The sequence below is a fragment of the Sciurus carolinensis genome, chromosome 15 (assembly GCF_902686445.1).
Source record: "Sciurus carolinensis chromosome 15, mSciCar1.2, whole genome shotgun sequence".
NCBI classification, from domain to species: domain Eukaryota; kingdom Metazoa; phylum Chordata; class Mammalia; order Rodentia; family Sciuridae; genus Sciurus; species Sciurus carolinensis.
The window spans coordinates 37,198,125-37,223,128 of record NC_062227.1 but is presented as its reverse complement, the minus strand read 5'-3'; the positions used below and the strand labels follow the sequence as shown (position 1 = coordinate 37,223,128).

The following is a 25,004-nucleotide window of genomic DNA, read 5'->3' as shown; positions in this document are numbered from 1 at the left end:
TGGTGTTTTTTCTTTTGACAGCATCCTCACAGGAAGAAAGACAGAAGAGCAAAATTAATCAAATGTTATATGAAACCTCTTAAAAGGCACTAATCCCATTTAGAGGATAGAAGTCTCAAAACTTAATCATCTCCTGAAGTCTCCACTTCTTAATACTATGACATAGGCAATTAAGTTGCAATATAAGAATTTTTCAGGTGACTCAGACTGCAGCACACCTCAGGTTTAAAGATTTGAAAATATTTCTAATTGAAGCCACACATGTCTATGCAATGAAATATTATACCTATGTCAAGTAGCAGTGCCTGATGTACTTTGATAAAAACATTGGGACTACACATATGTTGTGCATGGGAATTTAATTCTTAACGAGAATTATTTTGAATATGTTATTAGAAAACAGAAAATAAGAGCAAGATTTATCAAAAAGAACAAAAAGGAAAAATGGTACCATATAGTTGTTAAGACTAACCAGTGGTGACCTCAAAAATATTTTTGAAATCCAGTTTCTTAGCTGCATCGGAAGGAATGAAACAATGCCCTTATTTAGTTTGAAAATTCTTTATTTTGCATTTACATCTCAAGTGGTGTAAGTTCCATATTTAGTGAACACCATGAAAGAAAGCTCACTCAATGACTGCAGTAAATCATTTTAGTTACACAAAATATTTTTATAATAGAGAAGAATACCGAAAAATCTTAGAAGTTACTTTCTTTTTTACCACTACACCAAAATAATCGACATCTGAAATATTAGCATGTGAAGGGTAATCTGTGAGACCTTTTGCCACCTCCTAAAATGAAGAAAGGTTGCATACATTTTGTCTTGCTGCTATGAATAATAAGAAGCCATGGGATTCCTTGTAGCAGTCCTGGCATAATTATGAAATAGCTGATTAAGTTCAAAGTTAGTATGGAAATCTGTTCCTTTAAAAGTCTTTCATAATCTATCTCTGGAGAGAGATAATTCTATCAAATTTGAATTAATCCATAGATAATGGTAAGAGTATTGCCCACCATTATGTGTCTATAATATGGGAAATGAATATTGCATGGATTCTGTGATTTCACATAAAAATAATACAGGTTCAGATTACAGGAGGGATTAATTGTAAACAGTATAAGTTATGACACTCACCTCAAGAAAGGGATTAATCAATTTCAAACACATAACTTGACCTAACTGTAATAGCCTACCACAGATAATTCTTTGGAGAGTAGGTGTTCTAAATGCAAGTCACACAATGATCCCTTCATAGATCCAATAAAACATTTAAAAATTACTCTATCTGGAATCATTATAAAGTATAATCAGGTCCCCATATAATCATCACTACTGAAGCCTATAGTAGAATTAATTGTTCTTCATTTCAAGTCAAAAAGAGGCTCTTTATCAAAAACCCAAATTACAATATTCCAAAAAGTTCCCTTTCTGAAGAGTTGAGTACATTCTTAGTAGCTGGGATATAGGTACATATTCGTTTTTATCTTTTGCTTAGGTCTTGTTTCTATTCTTTCAATTTAGAATCTGTTCTACCTGCTTTTTCACTGTTGTGACTAAAAGGACTGACAAGAACTATTTTGGAGGAGCAATAATTTATTTGGGGTTCACAGTTTCAGAGGTCTTTGTGTGCAGATGGATGACTCCATTGCTCTGGGCCCAAGGTAAGGTGAAACAAAATGGTAGAAGAGTGTGGTAGAGGAAGACAGCTCAGGACATGGTACCTGGAAGCAGAGGGCCAGACTCCCCTCACCAGGGACAAAATATATATCCCAAAGGCATGCCCCAGTGACTCACCTCCTCCAGTCACATCCTATCTGCCTACAGTTAGCATGCTATTAATCCCTACCAGAGGATTAATGCACTGATTGGGTGAAGGCTCTCACAACCCAGTTCTTTCACATATAAGCTTTCTTGCATTGACTCACACATGAATTTTAGGGGACACCTCATATCTAAAGCATAACAGAATCCATATATGTACCACACACATGGTCAAAGCTTCACAGTCTATGTAGAGTTTTCTGCATATAGGGACACCGAACTTGTTCAAAAAGTGTATGGAAAAGTGATGATAGGACAGCTCTAAGCTTTAGGAATAACTGAACTAACAGGGATTCTTCACTCTTTTTAAAATAAAATATACATAAAAGAATTTACCAATGTAACAATTTTTAAATGTACAGTTCAGGAGCATAAATTACATTCACACTGTGCTGCAGCCAACCTCTAGAACTGTTTCCATCATATACAGCTCTCATTCAGCCCTTGCCACAGTCCACGGTGCTTATTATCTATGGATTTCACTATAATAGGTACTTCATATAAGTGAACTGATACAATATCGAATTTGTGACTGGCTTATTTCGCTTAGCACTATAGCATCAAGGTACACCCATGTTGTAAGTTAGAAATTTTTCTTATTTTTTAAGGCTAATGTACATACAATGTTTTGTTTACTCACACTTCAGTGGACACTTGAGTTGTCTCCTCTTTTTGGAATATATTGTGAATAATGTAGCTAGGAATATGGATGTACAAATATTTCTCAGAGACTCTGTTTTCAATTTTAGGGGGTATACATACCCAGAAGTGGAATGTTGGATCATAATAGTAATTATATTTTAAATTATTTGGAGAACTACCTGGTTATTTTAGACAATGACTACCATTTTACATTCACACCAGCAACAAGACAGCACAAACTGGACTGGGGTGGTGGCTCAGTGGTAGAACACTTTTCCCAGCATGTACATGTGAGGTACTGGGTTTGCTCCTCAGCACCACATACAAAAACAAATGAATAAATAAAGTTATTATGTCCACTTAAAACTAAAATTTTTTTTAAAAAAAAGAGTGCACCAACTTTCAATTTCTTGATATCCTCACTGACACTTTTTATTTTCTGTTTCTCATATGAATAAGATTTTAACTAACAACCATAAATCTAAAGTTTCAAAATTAGGAAATCCGTATTTATAATTTTTTTAAATGTACCTTTTGGGACAAATTCTGAGTGTTTGCTTTTCTAGAGAAGAGGTTTGTTACATTTGAATAATGCACATCACATCATTTGGTTATTGTGGGAAGTAAATAAATAATCCACATAAAGTACATAGACCTGCTCATTATAGACTCAATAAGTATCAGCTATGATGGTTTTATTATCATTTCAATACTGTAAAAATCAAACCATAAACAAGTATTATTAAATGCTTAACAATATCTTTAGCATGGTGCCAAACTTTGTCAAATTTAAAATAATAATCCCTGTCCTAACAATGTAGGAATATAGTTTAATTTAAAAAGAAAGAAAGAAAAACACCAGATATGTAAAGTAACATGCAAGATGGAATTAAAGTCCCTTTCTCTGAAACTCCCTGTATCACCTTGACTTTGTGTCATTCATTATTTTTTAATTTTTAAAATGTATTTTAATTAGTTATATGTGAAAGTAGAATATTCTTTGATATATCATATATAATGGAGTATAATTTCCCATTCTTCTGGTTATACATGATGCAGAATCCCACCTGTCATACAGTTATATATGTACATAGGATAATAATGTCTTTTTCATTCTACTATCCTTCCTGTCCCCTGCCCCCTCCCTTCCGCTCACTCTCTTCTACCTAATCTAAAGTAACTCTATTCTTCCCTAGCTCCCACCCCCTCATTGTGAATTAAAATTTGCATATCAGAGAAAACATTTGGCTTTTGGTTTTTGGGAGATTGTTTTATTTTGCTTAGCATGATAATCTCCAGCTCCAACCTTTTACCCACAAATGCCATCATCTCATTCTTCTTTAAGGCTGAGTAATATTCCACCATATATATATATATATATATATATATATAGAGAGAGAGAGAGAGAGAGAGAGTGAGAGTGATAGAGAGAGAGAGCACATTTTTTTATTCACTCAACTTTTGAAGGATATGTACATTTGTTCCATAGTTTAGCTATTGTGAGTTGAGCTGCTGTAAATATTGAGGTGGCTGCATCTCTGTAATATGCTGATTTTAAGTCCTTTGGGTATAGGCCAAGGAGTGGGATAGCTGGGCCAAATGGTGGTTCCATTCCAAGTTTTCTAAGGAATCTCCATACTGCTTTCTATAATGGTTGCACCAATTTGCAGTCCCACCAGAAATGTATGAGTGTACTTTTTTCCCCACATCCTCACCAACATTTATTGTTGTTTGCATTCTTTATAATTGCCATTTTGACTGGGGCAAGATGAAATCTTAGAGTAGTTTTAATTTGCATTTCTCTAATTGCTAATTATGTTGAACATTTTTTCATATATTTGTTAATCGATTATATTTCTTCTTCTGTGAAGTGTTTGTTCAGTTTCTTAGCCCATTTATTAATTAGGTTATTTCATGTGTGTGTGTTTGTGTGTGTATGTACTAAGTTTTTTGAGTTCTTTATGTATCCTGGAGATTAATGCTCTATTTGAGCTGCATGTGTTAAATGGGAGAAAATCTTTATCACTTGAGACTTTGTGTCATTCTTGATCTCTTCCTACTTATTCCTCATTTCTTCTTTCTGCACAGGTGCATGATTTTGCTCTCAGTCTTACAGTCTTCTCTTTTTATGTGTTGTCTCCCTTGGTGATTTCACCTAGTCTCATTTTGCAATCACGAGGCTGATAAGATCCTGGGTGTGAGCTGGAGAAATAGCTCGTTTTAGAGAGCACTTGCCTAGCATGCGCAAGGGCCGCCTTTCGAATCCCCGGCACCTCAGATGAGGAGAAAAAAATAAAATAAAGTAAAAGATCCTGGGTGTTTCTTTCTCAATATTGCTCACTCAACCATGGTCTCAAACTTGTAATCCTCTTCTCTCAGCCTCCCTAGCTACTGGAATTACAGGCCTGCACTCTGTGCCCAGCAAAACATAGATTTTTAAAAAGAAAATTAACTTTGTAGTCACCACAGAATGTAGCAGAGTCTACACTTAGTCACCCTGAAGGTTGTTTCACTATTGTGAGCATAAAATCCAAGCTGAAGTCACCTCAGCAGTGTAGATAATATGCTATAGTTTGGATCTTGAATGTTCTCCAAAGGCCCATGTCTTGAAGAGTTGGTTCTCAACCCAATTGCACTATTTTGGGAGGTAGGAATCTTTATGATGTGAGGACTATTGAGAGGAGGTTAGGTCATTGAAGACATGTTCTAGAAGGGGATACTGGGACGGTCCTTCTTTTTCCTTTCTTTTTTGTTTTCCAGAGCCATGAGTTGAGGTCTTCTCTGCCACATTCCTTTCATAATAGCCAAAAAGCAATGGGGCCAACTCAACATGCACTAACACCTCAAAACTGTGAGCCAAATAAACCATTCCTCTTTTTAAGTTGATTATCTCAGGTATTTTGTTATAATAATGGGAAGGTGACCAACACAATATGTATGTAATTTAAAGTACTAAAAGTACATTGATTTTTTACTGCATATTTATTTATAAGTCACATAGTACGTTTATTAAACTTGCACTTCTCATTATAAAAATCTAACTCTATGGTGGGTATCTTTGATTCTTCATCCTGCTACAACAAACTACCATAGACTGGGTGGCTTAAACAACAGAAATTCATTTGCTCACAGTTCTAGAAACGTGGAGATCCAAGATCATCATCCTACGGGGTTTGATTCCTGGAGAAGGCTCTCTTCCTGGTCTGTAGACAGCCACTTTCTTATACATGCTAGCACGGGAAAGAGAGAGAATTGTCTCTGTGACTCTTCTCATAAGAGTACTGATTTCATCCTCAAATCTCCAGTCTCATGACCTCATCTAACCACTCCCAAAGACCCTGACCAAATATCACATTAGCAGTTAGGGAGTTAGGGCTACCACATATGAATTTGGGGGAATGTGGATAAGTGAGGAGATATTTGTTTTCCCTTTCAAACATAATTTAGCAGAAAATTGACTGAGAAATACACACACACACACACACACACACACACACACATATATACACACACATATATATGTATATATATATTTATGGTGTCTTTGTTCAATGTGTGTGTGTGTGTGTGTGTGTATGGTGTCTTTGCTCAACTTTATATATATATGCATTATATATAGCATATATATGTATGTATATGTATATATAACACAAATACATTTACATACTCATAAATATATATGATAAAATGTCTATTTCCTATTTATATGTATGCACATAGATTTGGCATATAGAGATATATGTCTGTACTTCTCCATTTCTAGGATGGATGGAAATGAAACACCTAGTGATTACATCTGCTATAACTCATAAATACACATTGGTCTTTACCAATGACCCTGTATATTGTAGGAAGGAATCAGTTCTCATGTGAACATCAAGACTTCCTTTCTGATGGAACTGGAGGTCCATAATGTTCTGAGCCATACATGAAATTATCACTCTATCAATCGATATTTTTTCTACTGTATCTTTAAACTTCCTATTAACATGTGAATACCCAGGGGAAGGAGCAGGGTTATTGTCAAGCTAAAACTACTTTAGTTAAATGGCCCCTCATTTGTAGAGGTTACTAAGAGGGGTCTAAGAAATGTCTTAACATTGTCTTCTGTTTTGTGAAATTTACATAAATGAGATTTTTTAAAATAATATTTTACTTAAATATATAGTATATAAGCTTCAAGCTTCACAATACCTACAGAAGCCTATACTTAGATGTCAAATAACTGTGGAAGATTGGATCAGATTAAACAGTCATCGAAAGATGCTGAGATGGCAGACTAGCTCCTGAGGCTAGCAGGACCCAACCCAGAAGGGATCGCTACCACCAACACCCATAAGGTTCCTATCTACCTCATCAGACCCAAGCACTGTGGATTATCTGCTCTACCACTTCATCTGGTCCTTTTAGATGTCTTCTCTCACTGTCTGTTACTTGGATCTGGTTTCCTAATCAGTGCTCTAACTCTAGATGCTAGTCCTTGATTTCCTCATTTATCAAATGAGGATAGAAATCATGCCTATTTCACAGTGCTATGAGAAAATCTCATCATTAAGGTGAAAATAAAAGCAGTTTTGGACCAAAAAAAAGAAAAATTATGTAACCAAGATAGCCAGTTTGAATATTCATTTATCCCATAAACAATAAATAGCAAGAAAATACCTGAATAATCAAAAACATATGAATATTAAACAAAACAGAATGAGTAAGACAATAAAACTTTAAAAGAGAGAAAAATAGGGGTTGGTAGGGGAGTTCCATGGTAGAAAACTTGCCTAGCATGCATGAGGCCCTGGGTTCAATCTGCAATTTTGCAAAAATAATTTAAAAGCATGTGGGAGAGAAAATAGACAGATTCAGGGTAAATCTACAGAAAGAAAAATATGGTGAGGGGCATCCATGGTGGAGCACAGACATGCCTGCTCTCATCTTGGCTTTGCCCATTAAGAGGTGGGTAACCTTGAACTGCATTCTTAATCTCTGTCAGCTAAAAGCTGCCCTTGGCTCAGCAAATTCCCACCTACACAGAAAATGCAGTTAGATTCCTCAACCTGTCCTCTATCTTAGAACATTTGGGTTGTTTATGATGTTTTTGACAAATAAAGCTTTTAAATTTTTAATTAGTCAGATCACTAAATCTTTTTTATGTGTTTGCCTTGTGGCATTACTTTCCATCTCTCTCCTTGGGATCTTCCCCTTCTGGCTCTCTTCCTGAGTTATTTTCTTTTGTCTGGAATCAGACATCTTTATTTGTCCATTCCCTTTTCTCAAGAGAAACTCTCTACACCTTCTCTGCTAGTAGAGATAAAAGTTTGCATTTTGTCAAATTAAAAGACATACTTTTTTACAGTGATACTTTACAGAGAGAAGATTGTGTTTAAATAAAAACAAGGACAAATACCTCCTGTTTACAAAAGTGTTTATCAATCTCAAAATTCTCTCTCTCTCTCTCTCTCTTTCTCTCTCTCTCTCTCTCTCTCTCTCTCTCTCTCTCTCTCTCTCTCTCTCTCGGTCTCATGCACACACATGCACCTACGTGTATCCTTAACTTCCTGGCCTTATTCTCTCATCTATTTATATTACAATAATATAGAGTATGAATTTTGTAAAATAGCTCAAATTGTTCACAGAATAAGACAAAATATAATAATTTCAGAATACTCTGTCTAGAGAGAAACAACAAGCACCTCTAGCAATACTTTCAAGGGAACAAACTTGAAAGTGTCCATTACCACATAACTTTTTATCACGAGATACTGGGGTGCTTGTCAGGAAAGAACGCCATCCAAACCATGACAAGGGTGATGCTGTACTGATCCTTTACATCTCCCACCCAGGCGTTATCTTCTAGCCTTCAGAAAATAGGAACAGATCAACATCAAGTCACTCGGGTTGAAGTTCTTTGGGGGACTGACTTACATAATGGTCTTTTTAACATTCATCTTCTTGCTCTCATGCAAAGTTGTCATTGATTCTCAGTTCTCTAATTCTGATTTCTTATGGTTGACTTTTTTTGGCAGAAGAATATTAATTCCTCTGTTAGTTGCTTTAGAAATAGCAATGATCATTGGTGTCACCCTTAGCACTCTGGGTCCTTGGAATAAGAGAAATTCATGGAGTGGAAGACCTGGACCATAACCGGACTCCATTAGGAGAGCCATCCTGAGGTATAAGGAAATGGAGAGGAGAGCTGGAAACCTGTGCTGTCGATCCGAGTGTATCCTGTTGTCTGAGGGTCTCCTGGAGTAGCCCTGGGTCTTGAATTCCAGAAGACATATGTCACTGCATTTCTCAGTGTATTCACAGGGCTATTTGGAGCTTTACCCTGCAGAGACCTGCTCAGGCTTCTCAGATTCATTGTGGCAACCAGTGTGTCTCCTACTCTGACTTCCTCTGTCACCTCTCCACTGCAATTGTCCAGGCCAAGTTCAGTGTAACTGCATAGTTACCAAACTTTTCATTTTCCAACCTTATTGGCCCTGATTTTTGTGACACTTGCCACATCTCATTGCAATGATCTTTCCCTCCACTCTCCTTCCAGTTTGATCTTCCTTTTGTCTCTTGTGTCCTTTCACTTTTGGTAACTGTTAGAAAACTCCTTCTCTACATAGTGCTTACATGTCATCCTGGTCTAGCTCTTTGTTTACATCTTTCCTCCCAGGCACCCAGTGCTTGGGCAATTTCACCTATATACTCTCTGAAACCTCACGTATACACTCTCTGGCCTGGACATGTGCTCAAATTTGGTCCATATGAATTTTCCAGATGGTAAAGTGGTGTTTGCCATTTTCCAGGATGGACTTGTACATAGATATCTGTGGTCCCTCAATATCCCCACATCATCCCTCTTGAATATACGTCCACTTTGACTGCAAAATAAATCATCATGTATAAGGTATGCCTCTGAGTTAGCTTCTACCCATCTGGCCCTCAGCTCTCAGCTCCATTATCACTTCCTTTATAAAGCCTTTCCTGGTTGCACAACTAACTCAAATTCCATACATTCTAATTTCAAAAAAGAAAAACCGTAGCATTGCATTACTTCAATAGCATTTTACATTAAATTGGGTGATTATTTAATTAACAAAAATCTCCAAAGAGTTATAAAATTGAGAACAAAAATTATGTCTGCTTTCAATAAATATTATAGTCCCACCACTTATCATAGTACTTGCCATATCACAGCTGCTAATATTTAATGAATAAATGACTCAATCCAGGAATCCAAGAGTATGCCTAGACTCATTCATTACATTCTCTCCCTAGTATGATGTTAGTTCCCAGGTCCCACTGATTCAAGTCCCTATTACCCCAAATCTCTCTTCTCTTTCTTCTGCCCTATTCAAATATTTTTACTTGATGTTCAAATTGCTTTTCTTCAATTTGACATTATAAATTGCTTTGTATTTAATTTGCTGGATTCTTCATCCAGATTCTGTGTGTATCCTGGCTCAGCCACTTTCACATTATAAGACCTTGGGAAAGTCAGTTTATTTCTCAGAGTCCCTATTTCCCCTATCTATGAAACAGAATCAGTAATGAAATTTACCTGGAAATGTTTGGAGAGGATTAAATAAAATCTGATCCATAAGTATATGAGAGTGCCTTGCCTTATAAACAATAAATGCCACCTCTTGTTTACTATTTCTCCTCCGTCTGTTAACATCTTCAGGATAATAAACTGTAAGGTCCAAGAACCTCTAAGATGCAAATCCCAGAACATGCCAATACACGGCAATCCTTCAAGGCTCCTGGTTGTCTGAGAACGAGTTCTTCTGTCAAAGGTCATGCAGAATCTGTCCTTTGCCAACTGGTTTACACTGCTCTTGTTGGACTCTTCAGGTCCATACAACTGCTTTTCAGTCATAGCTCCTGAATCATGAAATTTAAATTTCAGCAACATGGAATTAACCTGGGGTTTGTTCACGTAGTCCATACTTTTAACATTTAGATTTTTTTTCTTCAAATTATTACCTCTATCAGAAATTCTTCTCTCATTTTTGTCCTTTTAGTAATGTGCTACTTAAGTTTTAAAATGATCTCGGGCATCACCTCCTCCACAAAGCCTGCCTCTACCCCTGATGATTATTTGATATCCTTCCTTTCTGCCCAAATAGCACCAAGGTTGTTTTTCCCTCCCGACACCAAGGACAATTGTTTCAGGGTGCCTGGTTTGGAAGGTAGAGACTCGCTGTACGTGGGTGTGGGAAAGGGTTCCTGTGGGAGGGATGGACTAACTGCAAAATCAAAGCTATGAAATTTATTTTTCAGAAATAATGACAGAAGACAGAATTATCTTTAAAGCAGAGGCATGACTGGTTGAGCTATCCATAAGGGTCTGGCTCTAACAAAGGAGGGCGCCTGCACTTGCTTTATTTATATCGGCACAGATCAAAAGAGACCAGTAGGAGCTTCTTCTGCAAGAAATAGGGTGCGGAATGGAGGTAAGGAAGCCATTTGGCTCTGGCAGGTTTCTCCCACATCCTATGATTGTACTTGAATTTTTGCAATGAGCTAACATAGGATAACCTCTTGACTCAGGCAGTCTCCATCAGTAATGATAACTGAGAGTTCCTAAGACCAGGTTTTCCTGGTTAATGGCCCAGCCACACTTGGTTCTCATACAAATCATTAGTGGCTTCTCCCAGTAGAGTTTCTTGGAGCTTGGAGCTATCCAGAGATGGTGTCACAGGGAGAGAAACAGTGGTTACATTAAGAGCAGGCACTTACTGTCTGCTATGGGCAAGGCACTCTTGGAAGCCCTTGTCCTATGCCTTTCGTGAGTTGTGACTTTCTTGATGTCAGAAATTGTGTTTATTTATTTGTCCAGATTCTCAATATGCTTATCACATAAATAGTGCTCAGTAAATATTTGCTAAATGAATAAATAAATCGACAGACACCTATCCCATACTTTACTAGGGAAAAATATCTGCATCACATATGTGCCTTTACTTACCCTTACAACAAGAGTAGATGACTTCAGGATGGTGAACAGATTGTCTCTTCTTCATGCCAGGAGTTGGTCATAACCCACTCCTTCCTAGGACCTACTAAGGTCTTCAATAGAGACAACTCCTTATCTGTCTCTGAGAAAGACAGCATAGCCTTCAGCTTCCATTTTTCCTTATAGGCATCCCCAAATAAGTTTGCAAACTTAGGTAAGACACTACATTATAGGGAACAATGTTATCTCTCAAGATGATCTCCAGGGGAGTACTTAGTGTTAGAGATGGAGAAGAGGAGAAGCAAGGTCACTTGACAATGCTGATGTCTCATATCAGATTTCCTCATAAATATTTATTTCATTTCACAGTATTTTTTTCCTCACACATCATATTCAATTCTCAAAAAATTTCCTCCAATTAAAATCATACAGTGGGGTATGTTATTGCTCAAACATTTAAGTAATAATAGTGTTTATATTTATATTGGTGATATTTCATAACATTTTATGACATTTTAAGCACCTGAACTATTTCAACTTCTTCTCTGTAGGATCGACAGATTCAATCATATAAATGACACAAAAGCCAAATTAAGACAACTTTAATTGTACTTTAAAACTTCAGTAAGTTCTTTATAAGCATTTTGTTAAAAGTTAGAATAAACTGAGGAATATAGTCCCCGATTGTGACATTGCAGTGTTACTGAAAAGAAAAAAGAAAAAGAAAAAGGAAAAAAAATGGAATAAAAAACACTGATTTTTCAACAATAACAACATAAACCAGAGTTGAGAATTGAGGGAATATTAAACTTATCATAAGAAAATTTAAAAATGGATGGAAGAATAAGTAATTGATGTCAAAGAATCTTTCTTCTGATTCCAAAAAATCATGATGAATTTTCCCCTTGGTTCCTGTAGGGGGAATGTTTTTCTTGCTTTTTGGAACAGGTCAATCACATGCTAAATGTGAGTGAGAGATATTAAATTCTATGGTATGTGTATTTTCCTATTCTTCATTTGGAGCTCTGTATGTTGCTGATGTTTATGCATTTACATGGAGGCCAGTTTAAAAAAAATCATTGAATAGAAAGCAGTATTCTGATTCTACCAGGCATAAAAGACAACTTTTCCATTTTGTCACATTGACAATAGCTGACATAACAAAAAAAGAGTCCTCTCCCTCTCTGGATGAGAGCTTGCCTGAGTGAAAACAAAGCAATAACAAGGAAATAAGCAGCCCCTTGAGTGTGAACTTAGAAACCTAACCTATAAAGCGATAACACTCAGAATTATTTATGTCCCTGACCTTCATCAATTTTGCCTGCTCTCCTCTTTCTTGCTTGCTTTTTAACAATGCTCTGCAGATGGAAGCAGTACATTAATGATTTCATTTGTCAGCATCTATTGTTGCTAATCCTTTTGATCCATTTTCTTCTTTTCTGAGTTCTCAGTGCATTATTTTTCTCTTTTTTATATTTTATCTTGCATAGGTATGATCCTTTCCATGTTTCTACCAAATGTTGCTTTTTATTTTAATTTTATTCAATTGATTTATTTTCCCATAAAATTTGGGCCTGTTTCATTGAAAACATCTTACATACAGCTTGTGTGGCATTCACTTGCACACAACCCAAAAACAGGAACCCCATTCAAGGAATACATAATAAATATGTGTCCATGGAAAGAGCCAGACACGGATTCAAATCCTCTCTGCATTCCTCATTAGTAGGAGGGCAGTAGGACTGAGCTACACTCAGCTTTAATTGCCTTATCTTAAGAGCATACATATAACACCTACATTGTAGTATTATTTTAGGAATTGAAATGTCAGAATATCAACTGCCTAGCACACAAAAAGTGGCAGCTACTACTATTATTGTCCTTAGATGTACTATTTCATTGTTGTGATGAAAGATTCTATGTGGATCTAAATATTAAAGGTAAAACTTGAAAGTTCCCATAGGAAAACAAGGAGAATATTTTTTCTTGACCTGGGGAAATAGAAGACAAAAGAAGCACTCAATTAAAGGAATAGATGATGTATTAGACTTTATTAACATTAAAAACTTTTCAGAAAGTTTTCACTAAAAACTTAAGAAGCCTTGAAAATGACTCAGATTCATAACATATAAACATAACATGCATCAGAAAAAATTTTGGATTTTTGTGCTGAGGATTGAAAACAGGCAAGGGTGCTTAATCACTGAGCCACATCCTTACCCTTTTCATTTTTTGTTTTGAGACAGGATCTCACTAAGATACCCAGAGTCTTGCAAAATTGCTGAGGCTGACCTTGAACTTGGGATCCTCCTGCCTCAGCCTCCTCAGCAGCTAGAATTACAGTTGTGGGCTACCATGCCCAGCTGGATTAGAAACATTTAACACTATTTAAGAAGAAGACAAACAAGCTAATATAAAAATTGGTGAACTGCTTCACAGAGTATCCAAATGGCCAACATGTGAAAAAGTAGTCAACCTTGTTAGTCATTCAGGAATTGAAAATTAAAACCACAATTAGATACCATTGCCCACCAACTAGGTTGACTCAAATTAGAACCTTGAGAGAAACAAATCTGGGTATGATCAACAACTGGAATCATCACACTGCTGATAGGAGTGTAAGTTAGACTAATCATTTTGGGAAGCTGGAAAGATGTCTTATATTGGCCACCAACATCCCCCATGATCAGGGAATCTTATTCCTATGTGGGAACAACAAGATGTGTACAGGGATGTTCCAACTTGTATTATTTACAATAGCCCAATAACAGGAAATCCCACGTGTTCAGCAGTGTTTTCATTTGTCATAATAAAGTGTGGAAATAAATTAATTACTGCTATACAGCACAACCTGAACACAAGTATAGGGATCACATATTCCACGCCAAGCAATGAAGCCAGATGCAAAAGAATACAAACAGCATTGTTCCTTCTACAGAGAGTTAAAAACATAAGCAAAACTAAGCTATGGAATTTAAAGCCATGAGGGTGGTTCTCCAGGTAGAGAGGGAATAGTGACTTGAGGGCTGTGGAGGTGATGGGTTGGGGTAGTGAGAATGTTCTATTGCTGGATCCTTCATGGCCACCCAGGTCTATTCGAGATATCTGCATTTTTCTATCTTTGCTATATTTTAATAAACAAGTTTATTACAAAATAAAAGTCATTGACTTAGGAAAAAATCTTTGTATAGTTTTGTTTATTCTCAGCAAAGGAAACAATCAACAATGTGAAGAGAGAGCCTACAGAGTGGAGAAAATCTTTACCACACACACTTCAGATAGAGTACTCATCTCCAGAATCTATGAAGAACTCACAAAACTTAACACCAAAAATACAAATAACCCAATCAGTAAATGAGTTAAGGAAGTGAGCAGACACTTCAAAGAATAAGATATATAGGTGATCACCAAATATATGAAAAAATGTTCAACATCTTTAGCAATTAGAGAAATGCAAATTAAAACTACCCTAAGATTTCATCTCACTCCAATTAGAATGGCTGTTATCAAGAATATGAACAACAATAGGTGTTGGTGAGGATGTAGAGAAAAAGGTTCACTCTTACATTGCTGATGGAACTACAGATTGGTGCAACCACTCTGGAAAGCAGTATGGAGATTCCTTGAAAAGCTTGGAATAGAACCACCATTTGACCCATCTATCCCACTCCTTGATCTATACTCTGAAGACATAAAATCAGTAAACTACAGTGACACAGCCACATCATTGTGTTTAGCAGCTCAATTCACAATAGCTAGATTGTGGAACCAACCTAGATGCCCTTCAACAGATGAAAGGATAAAGAAATTGTGATATACATACACAGTGGACTATTAATTAGTCATAAAGAAGAATAAAATTATGGCATTTGCAGGTAAGTGGATGGAGTTGGAGAATATCATGCTAAGTGAGATAAGCCATTCCCCCAAAAAACAAAGGTCAAATGTTTTCTCTGATAAGTGGACACTGACACATATTGGGGGGGGGAAAGTGGGGGAAAGGAAGAATGGAGGAACTTTGGATTCAGTAGAGGGAGATGAAGAGAGGGGAGGGGGCAGGGGGAAGGAAAGATGGTGGAATGAGACAAACATCATTACCCTATGTACATGTATGATTGTGTGCGTGGTTTGACTCTACATTGTGTACAACCAGAGAAATGAAAAATTGTACTCCATTTGTGTATAGTAGATCAAAATGCATTCTGCTGTCATGTACAACTAAATAGAGCAAACAGACAAACAAAAAAGGGAGTTGACTCATTAAAATTTCCAAAGATATACCGTATTTCAAGAGGCATGAGAATAAATTCAATTTTGGAACTAAAAATGGAAATTAACTTCATTCTATTTTTATTAAATAAATATTTCATTTGTTGGGTTCATCATGCTCCTCAAATCTCCAAAGAGAAGAACAGACATCCAGATGAGTAAGCCCCAGACTGGACAAGACATGAATAGTTATCAACAAGTCACCTCTATAAGCTCTTTATAAGCACTACATCATATACAGTTTGATACATTTACCAGACTTGACTCAGTAGTATTAGATCTTCAGTTGATGTAGAAATCTTATTTTCACATCAGTCTTTTAGATGAGTTCCATATTGGTTTCACTGATGTGTTTTGCAGTTATAAGTTCTGTCTTAATTTAGGGATATATAAGGAAAACACATCAGAGAAACTATTTTAAGACCTCTACTGGATGTGCTGAGATCTGTTGATGATATTGCTCATTAATTTCCTCAGGGTCTTCAAAAGCTGCTTTTATGATGGAAATTTATTTTAAAGATTAGTGCCAAGAAATGATTTGATCCCTGCTATGGTTCAATCTCCATAGGTCTATGCATTGGAGTCTTGGTCCCCAATGTAATGTTATTGAGAGGTGGAAGAACCTATAAGAGGTGGACCCTAGTGGCTGATGGTCAGTCACTGGAGGAGCTGCCCTTAGAAGGGATTGAGGCCAGTCCAGCAGGAGTGGGTTAGGTCTCACAAGACAGACTTGGTTGCCAGGAGAGCAGGTTCAGCTTTCTCAGCCTGCCCTCTTTTCTCCTTTCTTGATGTGCGATCTCATCCACACTCACCACCCTTGCACACAATCTCACTATGCAATATCACACACCATGTTGTGACATAGTCAGAGGCCCTCATCAGAAACTCCTCATCAGAAAACAAATGTTTTCTGGAACCCTGCTCTTATACCTCCAGAACTGTGAACAAAATCAACCTCTTTTCTTTAGAATGCAATCAGCCTTGGGCAATTTGTTACAGCAACACATAATGGACTAAGACAATCCCCCTGAAAGGTTCATGTGGTTTTCTTCAAGGTAAAGCAGATTAATGCCTAAATTTCCCTTTCCTTGGGCTATCAGGATACGCAGAGTCAAAGGAACTTAGATTCTTTGCATTGTTCTCTCTATACTGTTCACTACCTTCTATTCTGGTTTTTATTTCTTTCTCCACGATTTTATTTTAATTTCATTGCTTATATTCTGTGTAAGTTGCCTCCTAGGTGGAAACAAGAGGCTAAAGCACATACTTTCAAACTAATAAATATACAAATGTCTTCGTTACTTATATGCAAATAGTGCAAAGGGCAAATAATGTATGAGTTTTCAAAGAGAGTACTCTGTAATAAAAACCCCACATATGCAAGAGAGTAAATATCAAATAGATGAAATAGACAAGAAAGGCTATCAGTTTAGAAAATATAGACCTCGTGAGTGAACTGAAGACAGTGAAGAAATCTGACCTGGAACTTCCAGGGCCTCTACAAAGCATATAAGCAAGAAAGATTTAATACAATGCTAAATTGATTTCTTAATCTTATAAAAAAATATTTACACACTAAACTTTAGTTTTTGAATGAAATTCATGCATATATCAGTTAATGGCAAGGATATCTTCTGAGAAACGTGTCATTCGGTCACTCTGTGATTGCATAAGAATCATAAAACATACTTGAAACTAACATGACCACTGCACAATAAAGTGATAGTTGGCATAATCTTACAGAAGCACCTTTTTATCAGGCTGTGACTGACTGTGCATGAAAATATTTTGTTCCGTGTTAATAAAATGCTTATTTGAATAAACGAAACAACTTAGCACACAATAAATATATGAATTCTACCTATTACTAAAATGATGCCAATTACCACTATTATCAGAAACAGTAATTCAATGGGACAAGTATTTTCAGTTAAGGTAATCATCTGAAGGAAACTGAAAGCCCTCTGCCTGGGCATTTGCCTCTTCCAATAACCAGTAAGCGCAGGCTGTTACATGTCAGAACAGATAAGCAGAGTATGGGTCATGACCATAAAACTACAAAAGAAAAATTAATAAGCAAACTTGAATCAAATGGGTGTCACTTAAAATCTAGTGACTTTGAACAAGTAAATCCTTTAAAATGAGGCAACTAATTCTGGTCCATGAAGTTTGTAGGATAATCTTGTAGAGGAGAGATTTTTACCTATATTTAAGTTGCTAGTGAAAGGAGGAGACTTTGGCCAGTGCATTAGTGTTAGATCCCAAACTGTGCCTCACAAATGCCAAGACCACTGAAATAAAACTGCTGCACACATAAAACCGTCCCTGCAGAGATAGGACCTTTTCTGCTGGATTTGATGATCCAACACTTAAGAGCAATTGGTATAGCATGTGAACTTTGGTAATTTCTTACTTGACTCTCAGTGTCATTTCTGACCTATGTATGGCTCTTGTTCCCAACCCTAAATTTTGCCTCTCAAATTATGGACTTTATGCTTTAAATGCTATGGAATACTGACATAAGGTCTTTATTTGACATCAATAAACAAATATTTATTGAATACCTGGTATATCTTAAGCACTATTCTAGGCTCTGGGTAAATAACTAAGAACAAAAGAAAATTCTAGACATAGAGTATGTACATTCTGAGGGGTGGAATTTAATCATGAAAATCCTCAGTCGTACAAAACGAAGATTGATTTCAATAATAGATCAATTTAAGAGATCTGAATAAAGAGCGCAACAATATTTGAATGTGGTTAGATTTAACACAAGTGAATTTGTTAGACTTAGATTTGGAAGAATCATTGAAGGCTATTTCAGCACATGTCAAAATATAATACCACCATAATAAAGTGTGGTAGAATGTATATACCAAAGATGGTTGCATCAATATACATTTCATACCTCATGTGCTTCTTCTAGTGACATCAATCCTTGACTCTGAATGGACTCATGTGATTGTCTTGATCAAAAAACTGTGATGGAGCCTGGTGCGGTGGCACACACCTGTAATCCCAGCGGCTCAGGAGGCTGAGACAGGAGGACTGTGAGTTCAAAGCCAGCCTCAGCAAAAGCGAGGTGCTAAACAACTCAGTGAGACCCTGTCTCTAATAAAATACAAAATAGGGCTGGGGATGTGGCTCAGTATTGAGTGTCCCTGAGTTCAATCCCTGGTCCCATCCCCCAAAAAAGACTATGATGAAAAGGGTGCTGTACGATTTCTAATAATTGCAGGGGACAAAAGAGGAAACTAAAACTCAAATTCCATCTTCAGTGGAGAGACATTCCATGGTCCATTCTCCCGACATATAAAAATATGACCTGAAGAATCATCACTCAGTCCTTCCAGGTTAGGACTCATTGCTACAGCTGATTCAAATCACCATTCCAGTGGCAGTTTTTGTTGGGACACAAGGGCAACCTCATGGAATAACTGTAGCCTTGGTTATCTCACATGCCATAACCCACTTTTCTCTACTTCCCTCTATTCATACCTGGAATTTCCTTCCCCATCATCACCCAGGAAGTAGCAGAGTTGAGATGATCCCTTCTTGGCACAACCTCATTCCTATGCCTACTGAGTTATGTGGTCCAGGAGGAGGTGAGGTGATAGAGTCAGAAGTCATTCCAATGTCCAATAATACTCAGAGTCTCTAGCTAAGAGGGGGCATTAAAAAGTCCATCCAATATTTTAACTATTGTCCCCTATGTGACAAAAGAAACATCTCTGTCACATTTTAAAAGATCCAGAAGGCAAAAAACACGACACAGATTTTTTTTAATGCCCACGTGTCATAGTTGAACCACAATATCATAACCTGGAAAACTATCAAAATAATTGTGGCATCATAGGTATTCCTAAGAAAGTAAGGAAGACTGAGCTTTCAAGAGTCAATCTACCAATGGCAGACAGGGTTAGTAACCCCTGCAATGTGTTTCCTTCACCTGGAGACAATCAATTCATCTATTGGCTGGAATCGCAAATCTTGCACGTGGTGGTAACTTCTGTGTCAGACTTAGAAGCCCAGTGCCTGATGGTGGATGTGTTGTAATATTCCAATGCAATGACAGATCCAAATGATGAAGCAGAACTTTGGGCATTACAGGTGTGACCAGTAGGTTGGTTGCAGTCAGGAAATGAACCATTACTGCCATCATACATGAGTGACACACACCACCAAAATAGCATTCGCATGGAGGTGCAAGAACATGGTAGCCAGCCTTCCATAGCTTGATAAAATGCCTGAGATAAACAATTATAAAGAGGAAAAATGTATTTTGGTTTCAGAGGTTTACGTTCATGGTTGGTTGGCTCTGTTGCCTCTGGGCCTGTGGCAAGGCAGTTTATCACAATGATAAGTGACAGATGAAACTTGTTCACCTCATGGTGGTCAGGAAGCAAAGAGAGAGTGAGGAAGGATGTGGATCCTAACATCCCCTTTAAGAGCACAGCTGCAGTAATCTCACTTCATCCCACTAAGCCTTACCTCAAAAAGTCTGCACTTCCCAATTGCACCAAGCCAAGGACCAAGCCCTTAACATGCAGGAATTTGGAGTACCCTTCAGATACAAACTCTATCAAAGAGATACAAAATAACCAACATTATCTTGAAGAAGAAAATTGGAGAATTAACACTTTTTATTTCAAAACTCACTACATGTCTCCAATAATCAAAACAGTGCCAAACTGATTTAAGTATACATGTAGATCAATGAAACAGAACTGGCAGCCCAGAAATTCTCATATTTATGGTCAAATGATTTTTGACAACACTATCAAGGCAATTCAATGAAGAAAATAAGTCTTTTTAACATCTCAAAAATAAAAAGTCAATCCATTTTTTAAATGGGCAAATAATTGCAATCGGTATTTCTTCAAGGAATATAAACAAATGATCAATAAGCGCATGGAAATATGCTCAACATCATTAGTCATTGAGGAAAGTCCATCAAAACCACAGGGAAAATAAAACAAAACCCCCCAAAATCCATTTTTTACTTTAACCATTAAGATGGTTAAAGTAAAATGATAAAATTAATGTTGATGATATGAAGAAATTAGAATCCTTATATATTATTGTGATATTTTCATATAGTGTAGCATCTTGGGAATATATCTTGGCAGTTCCTCCAAATGTTAAACATGGAGTTACCATTTAACACAGAAATTCTACACCTAGTGTATGGAATTTAAAGGTATACGTCCACACAAAATCTTGTACATAAATGGTCATAAAACTGTTATTCAAAACATTCAAAAACTGGAAAATGTCCATCAATGCATGAAAAGATAAATAAATAAAATCATGCTTATCTATACAATGACATATTATTTGTAAATAAAAAGGAACTAAGCACCAATACAATCTATGACCCAACGAATCTTGAAAACTTCATGCTCACTGAAAGAAGACAGACACGTTATATGACTCCATTTAAATGAAATTTCCAGAGGGAGCAGATCAATACAGACAGACATTTTCTAGGGCCAAGGGATTTGGGAGTACTGACTATTGACTGCTAATGGGTTTGTGGTCTTATTTGATGATGATGAAAATGTTCTAAAACTAGATTGGTTTCATGGTTTCAAACTCTGTAAATAAACTAAGAAACACTTAAATATGCTTCAAATGGGTGAATCTTGTAATAGTATGTGAGGGCTGGGGATATAGCTCAGTGGTAGAGCCCTTGTCTAGTATGTGTGAGGCCTTGGGTTTGATCCCCAGGATCACAAAAAAAAAAAAAATTGCGCACACACACACACACACACACACACACAGAGAGAGAGGAGAGTTAGGGCCTTACTAAAAGAGTAAAAAAAAATAGATAAACAAAAACAACCAGCTCTTGGAATGCTACTAAGCCATGGTAGAAACTGAACTTATTCAAATTTGATGGTACTGACCATGTGGCCAAAAGTCACCATTAGAAGCCACCAAGTGATAAGGGTAGATGAGCCCATAAGCCATCAGTAGGGTTATACGGGCTCCGCAGTATGTGCTTCCTCTCACTCAGCCTAACCTTAGCTACTATCACAGCCTAATATGTAATCCATCAGCAACTGAGACTAAGCCTGAGCCTCAACACCATTTCTGCATTTAAGTGATCCAATGAAATATCTCTTGATATTCCCATATCTAGCTTCAGCTAAATGGGCATGTACAAACACCATAAATGGATAAAGCCTACTAAAATGGGGGCTTATATCCCTCAGGAAATAAAGTCTGAATCAATCTTCCAGATAATTCACTTAGAGCAGCAAATGCACTCACCGAGGTGATGAGAATCCAGAATGGGAAGAGATACAATGAAATGAGGCAGTTCAGTAAGGGCAGGGATTCCCAAACTCAGCCCTATTAACACCTTGCATTGAAAAACTTTTTGCCATAGCGACTGTCGTAAGCCATACAGGACAAAATGCCAGTAGCAACCACAAATTTCTGCAGATATTTCCAAATGTCCCCAAGGAAGGCAAAACTCTCTCTGATTGAAAACCACTAAGTTACAGCCACAGGAACAATGCAGCAATAGAGGTTCTAATTTGTCTAGATAATCCTCTCTTCTATTCCCCAAAAGTGTGATCAGTCAGAACACTGGAGAAGATGTGCCTGGGTGGAAGAACTTGGAGTGAGAAACAAGTGCATCTGAGCAATGTGAAGAATAGACTCTGATGGATGCTGTTGGTACCTCACCCAGACCAGCTTTACCAACAGGTATTCACGCACCTTCCCAATGCTGCCAGTGCTCTATGACAACAACACAAAGTTGTATCCCTCTCAGGAGAATTGCTCTCTGCTGAATGGGGCTCTGTGCTGAAAAGGACATGCCCCCCACCCCTGTCCCCATTTAAGTAGGATTGGCACTAATGCAATTTGAGCTGCAGAGCTTCCCCAGAAAATCAGACTGAAATAGTAAGTGGCCACACTCCACCAACCTGTTTACTGTGTCCCTCCTGCTTCCCCCACTCTTCTTCTCTAGGGACATCAACCAATACACCTCTTGACCAAGAATCCCAACTTCCTAGAATAAATACAATCATTTACTGGCTGCCTATAATATGCAAGCATTTAATGAAGGTTTTTTAATAACTTGATCTCATTTCATCCTCAGGGTAAGAACTAGATATTATTAATCCTGCTTTATCCTGTTATATAAATTAAAAAGGAGCCTCCAAGAGGGATTCATTGTCCAAAATTGCTTCCTAAAAATGACCAAGTCACCATCTGAATAGTTTGTATGACTCTAAGATCATGTTCTTAACCAACACATGCATCTCTTTTTTAAGTTAAAAGGTATTGAGGATATTTATAGTCCTTCTCTTAGAGAGGCTGGTTTTTTTTTTTTTTTTTTTTTTTTTTTTTTTTTTTTTTTTAGCTGGAGGGGTTTCAAGATGTGCAAAAGACTATTGGTTTCCGTTTTATGACTCAGTTCACACAAGGTTAGTGTTGGAGATATTCATTAAATGTTGAAAGCTCCATTTCTCAGTATCAGATGATATGTCCTCAGGCAAGAGGGTGTATCTGAATTCCTATAGGAGAGCTCATATACTCTATGGTTCTCAAGGGAGGAAAGGGAGTTTGACATTCAGTATTAGCTTCTATTTTGAGGAGTAGGAGAAAGATAATATGGGAAATTGCTTTCAAATGCCTCTTGCAATGGAAAATAAAAGTAAACAAGTAATTGTAAATTGTGTCAGCATCTGACATTGCAATCTCTTTTACTTAATTATTTTAATAAGAACTTGAAAACAATATGCATCATGCATAAATCCTCTGGCAGTTGAATGAGAATCAAGTGAGTTATGAACTTTAAAAACTAAGTTCCATGGGAATTAGCTCCAGGCTGTATAGATGTTTGAGGGTTGATGAATATATTCATTTTATTTAAAGAGTATTGTAATATATTTTTGCTTTAGTGAATGTTTGTTTTTTATCTGTTCATTTAAAACAAAGACAAGCAAACGTTACCATACTACCCTAGGTAGCTTTTGTTTTAATTGAAATGCCACTAAGAGATATAACTTCTTAATATAGGAGGATATTTTGTCGGTAGTGATGGTGTTCTTTTCTTACTCTTTTTTTACTCATTTATGATTTGGTAACTACTTTTCACATTATAGTGATAGAATTGGTGAGGTATTATAGAGCAGAAAATAACAATCCAATTCAGTATAGAGAGTCCCAGATTCTAAGGCCAATTCATTTTGAGGACCATTACTTTTTACCTGTAACAATTTTCTATATTTTTTTTTCAGATTTTCTTGCTAGGCAACAAATATTTTTCTACGGGTCACAGCATGGACCTGTGGTTTCAAACATTGGTGTAATAAATACAGTCACTCTGGTGAAAGGCAAAGCTTGATTTCAGAAAAAAAACAAAACAAGTTTGAAACAGCCAACTTAGGCCTGGTTGTGGATTTTCCAATTTTCTTCTTCTTCCTCTTTCCCTTCTGCTCCCAGGCCTAGGCCTCCACTTCTGGTGACTGCTCCTGCCTGTCACAGCACCCACTATTAGTGTCTCCTTTTCCCCATGGGCTACAAGACTTTCCAAACCCTCAGTATGAAAAATGAAAATCTCACCAAGAGATAATGAGACATGAAATATGAAAGTGTCACCTGTTCACCAGTCAGAATTTCTGAGATTTCAGTGGAAAAAGCAAAGAATTAAGTTAGAACTGTAAGCAGTTTGGAACGTTTCCATTAATGCTTCATAAAGTGTAGTTGTTTGGGGAAATGTAGGTTGACAAAATGAAAAAAATATATACAGAATTAGTTTAACTTGAAGAAGTCAGTGTAGCACAATAGACACCTAGTCAGAACTATATTCCCTGACTTATTTCTCCATATTTTTGAAATTTTTATCAGTGCCTCCCTTTCCCCAATGCCTGAACCTGAAACTGCATTCATTATGAGGCACCAACTCAAACCTTCAAAGAAAAAATTTTTTGGAATATTTTTAACATCTTCAATCATGGCTCTGTAATTTACTGACCATACTGTTTCAGCAAGTTCTTTAAATAATTTGAGCTCCAGTGTCCTTTTGTGTAAAACAAGTTTTTATAGCAATGTGAGCATATAGAACTAACACAATTCCAGACAAATTGTAGTGTTTCCGTGAGCTTCCTGTCTGCCTGAAGTATATATTGGATTTCAATCATCCACATCTTGCTGTGAATTAGTTTAATAGGAATACTTTTTTTTCTTATATCTGCCTTATGGAGGAATTTTGATGTGAGCTCTTGAAAGGGAAATTTAATTTGCCTCAGGAGAGCAAGAATGTATTGGATACCAGAGGTTAGGGGAAAGATGCCCCAGAGG

At 36.8% G+C, this 25,004-nt stretch overlaps 1 protein-coding gene across 1 annotated transcript in view; it reads right to left on the bottom strand.

The window, feature by feature from the left end:
- The window catches only part of LOC124965362 (eukaryotic translation initiation factor 3 subunit H-like), a 46,112-nt gene extending 35,709 nt beyond the window's left edge, over positions 1-10,403 (bottom strand). The window contains 1 exon segment of the mRNA XM_047526218.1: positions 10,110-10,403. Coding sequence (XP_047382174.1) covers positions 10,110-10,403 — 294 coding nt within the window.
- Between the last annotated feature and the right edge of the window lie 14,601 nt (positions 10,404-25,004).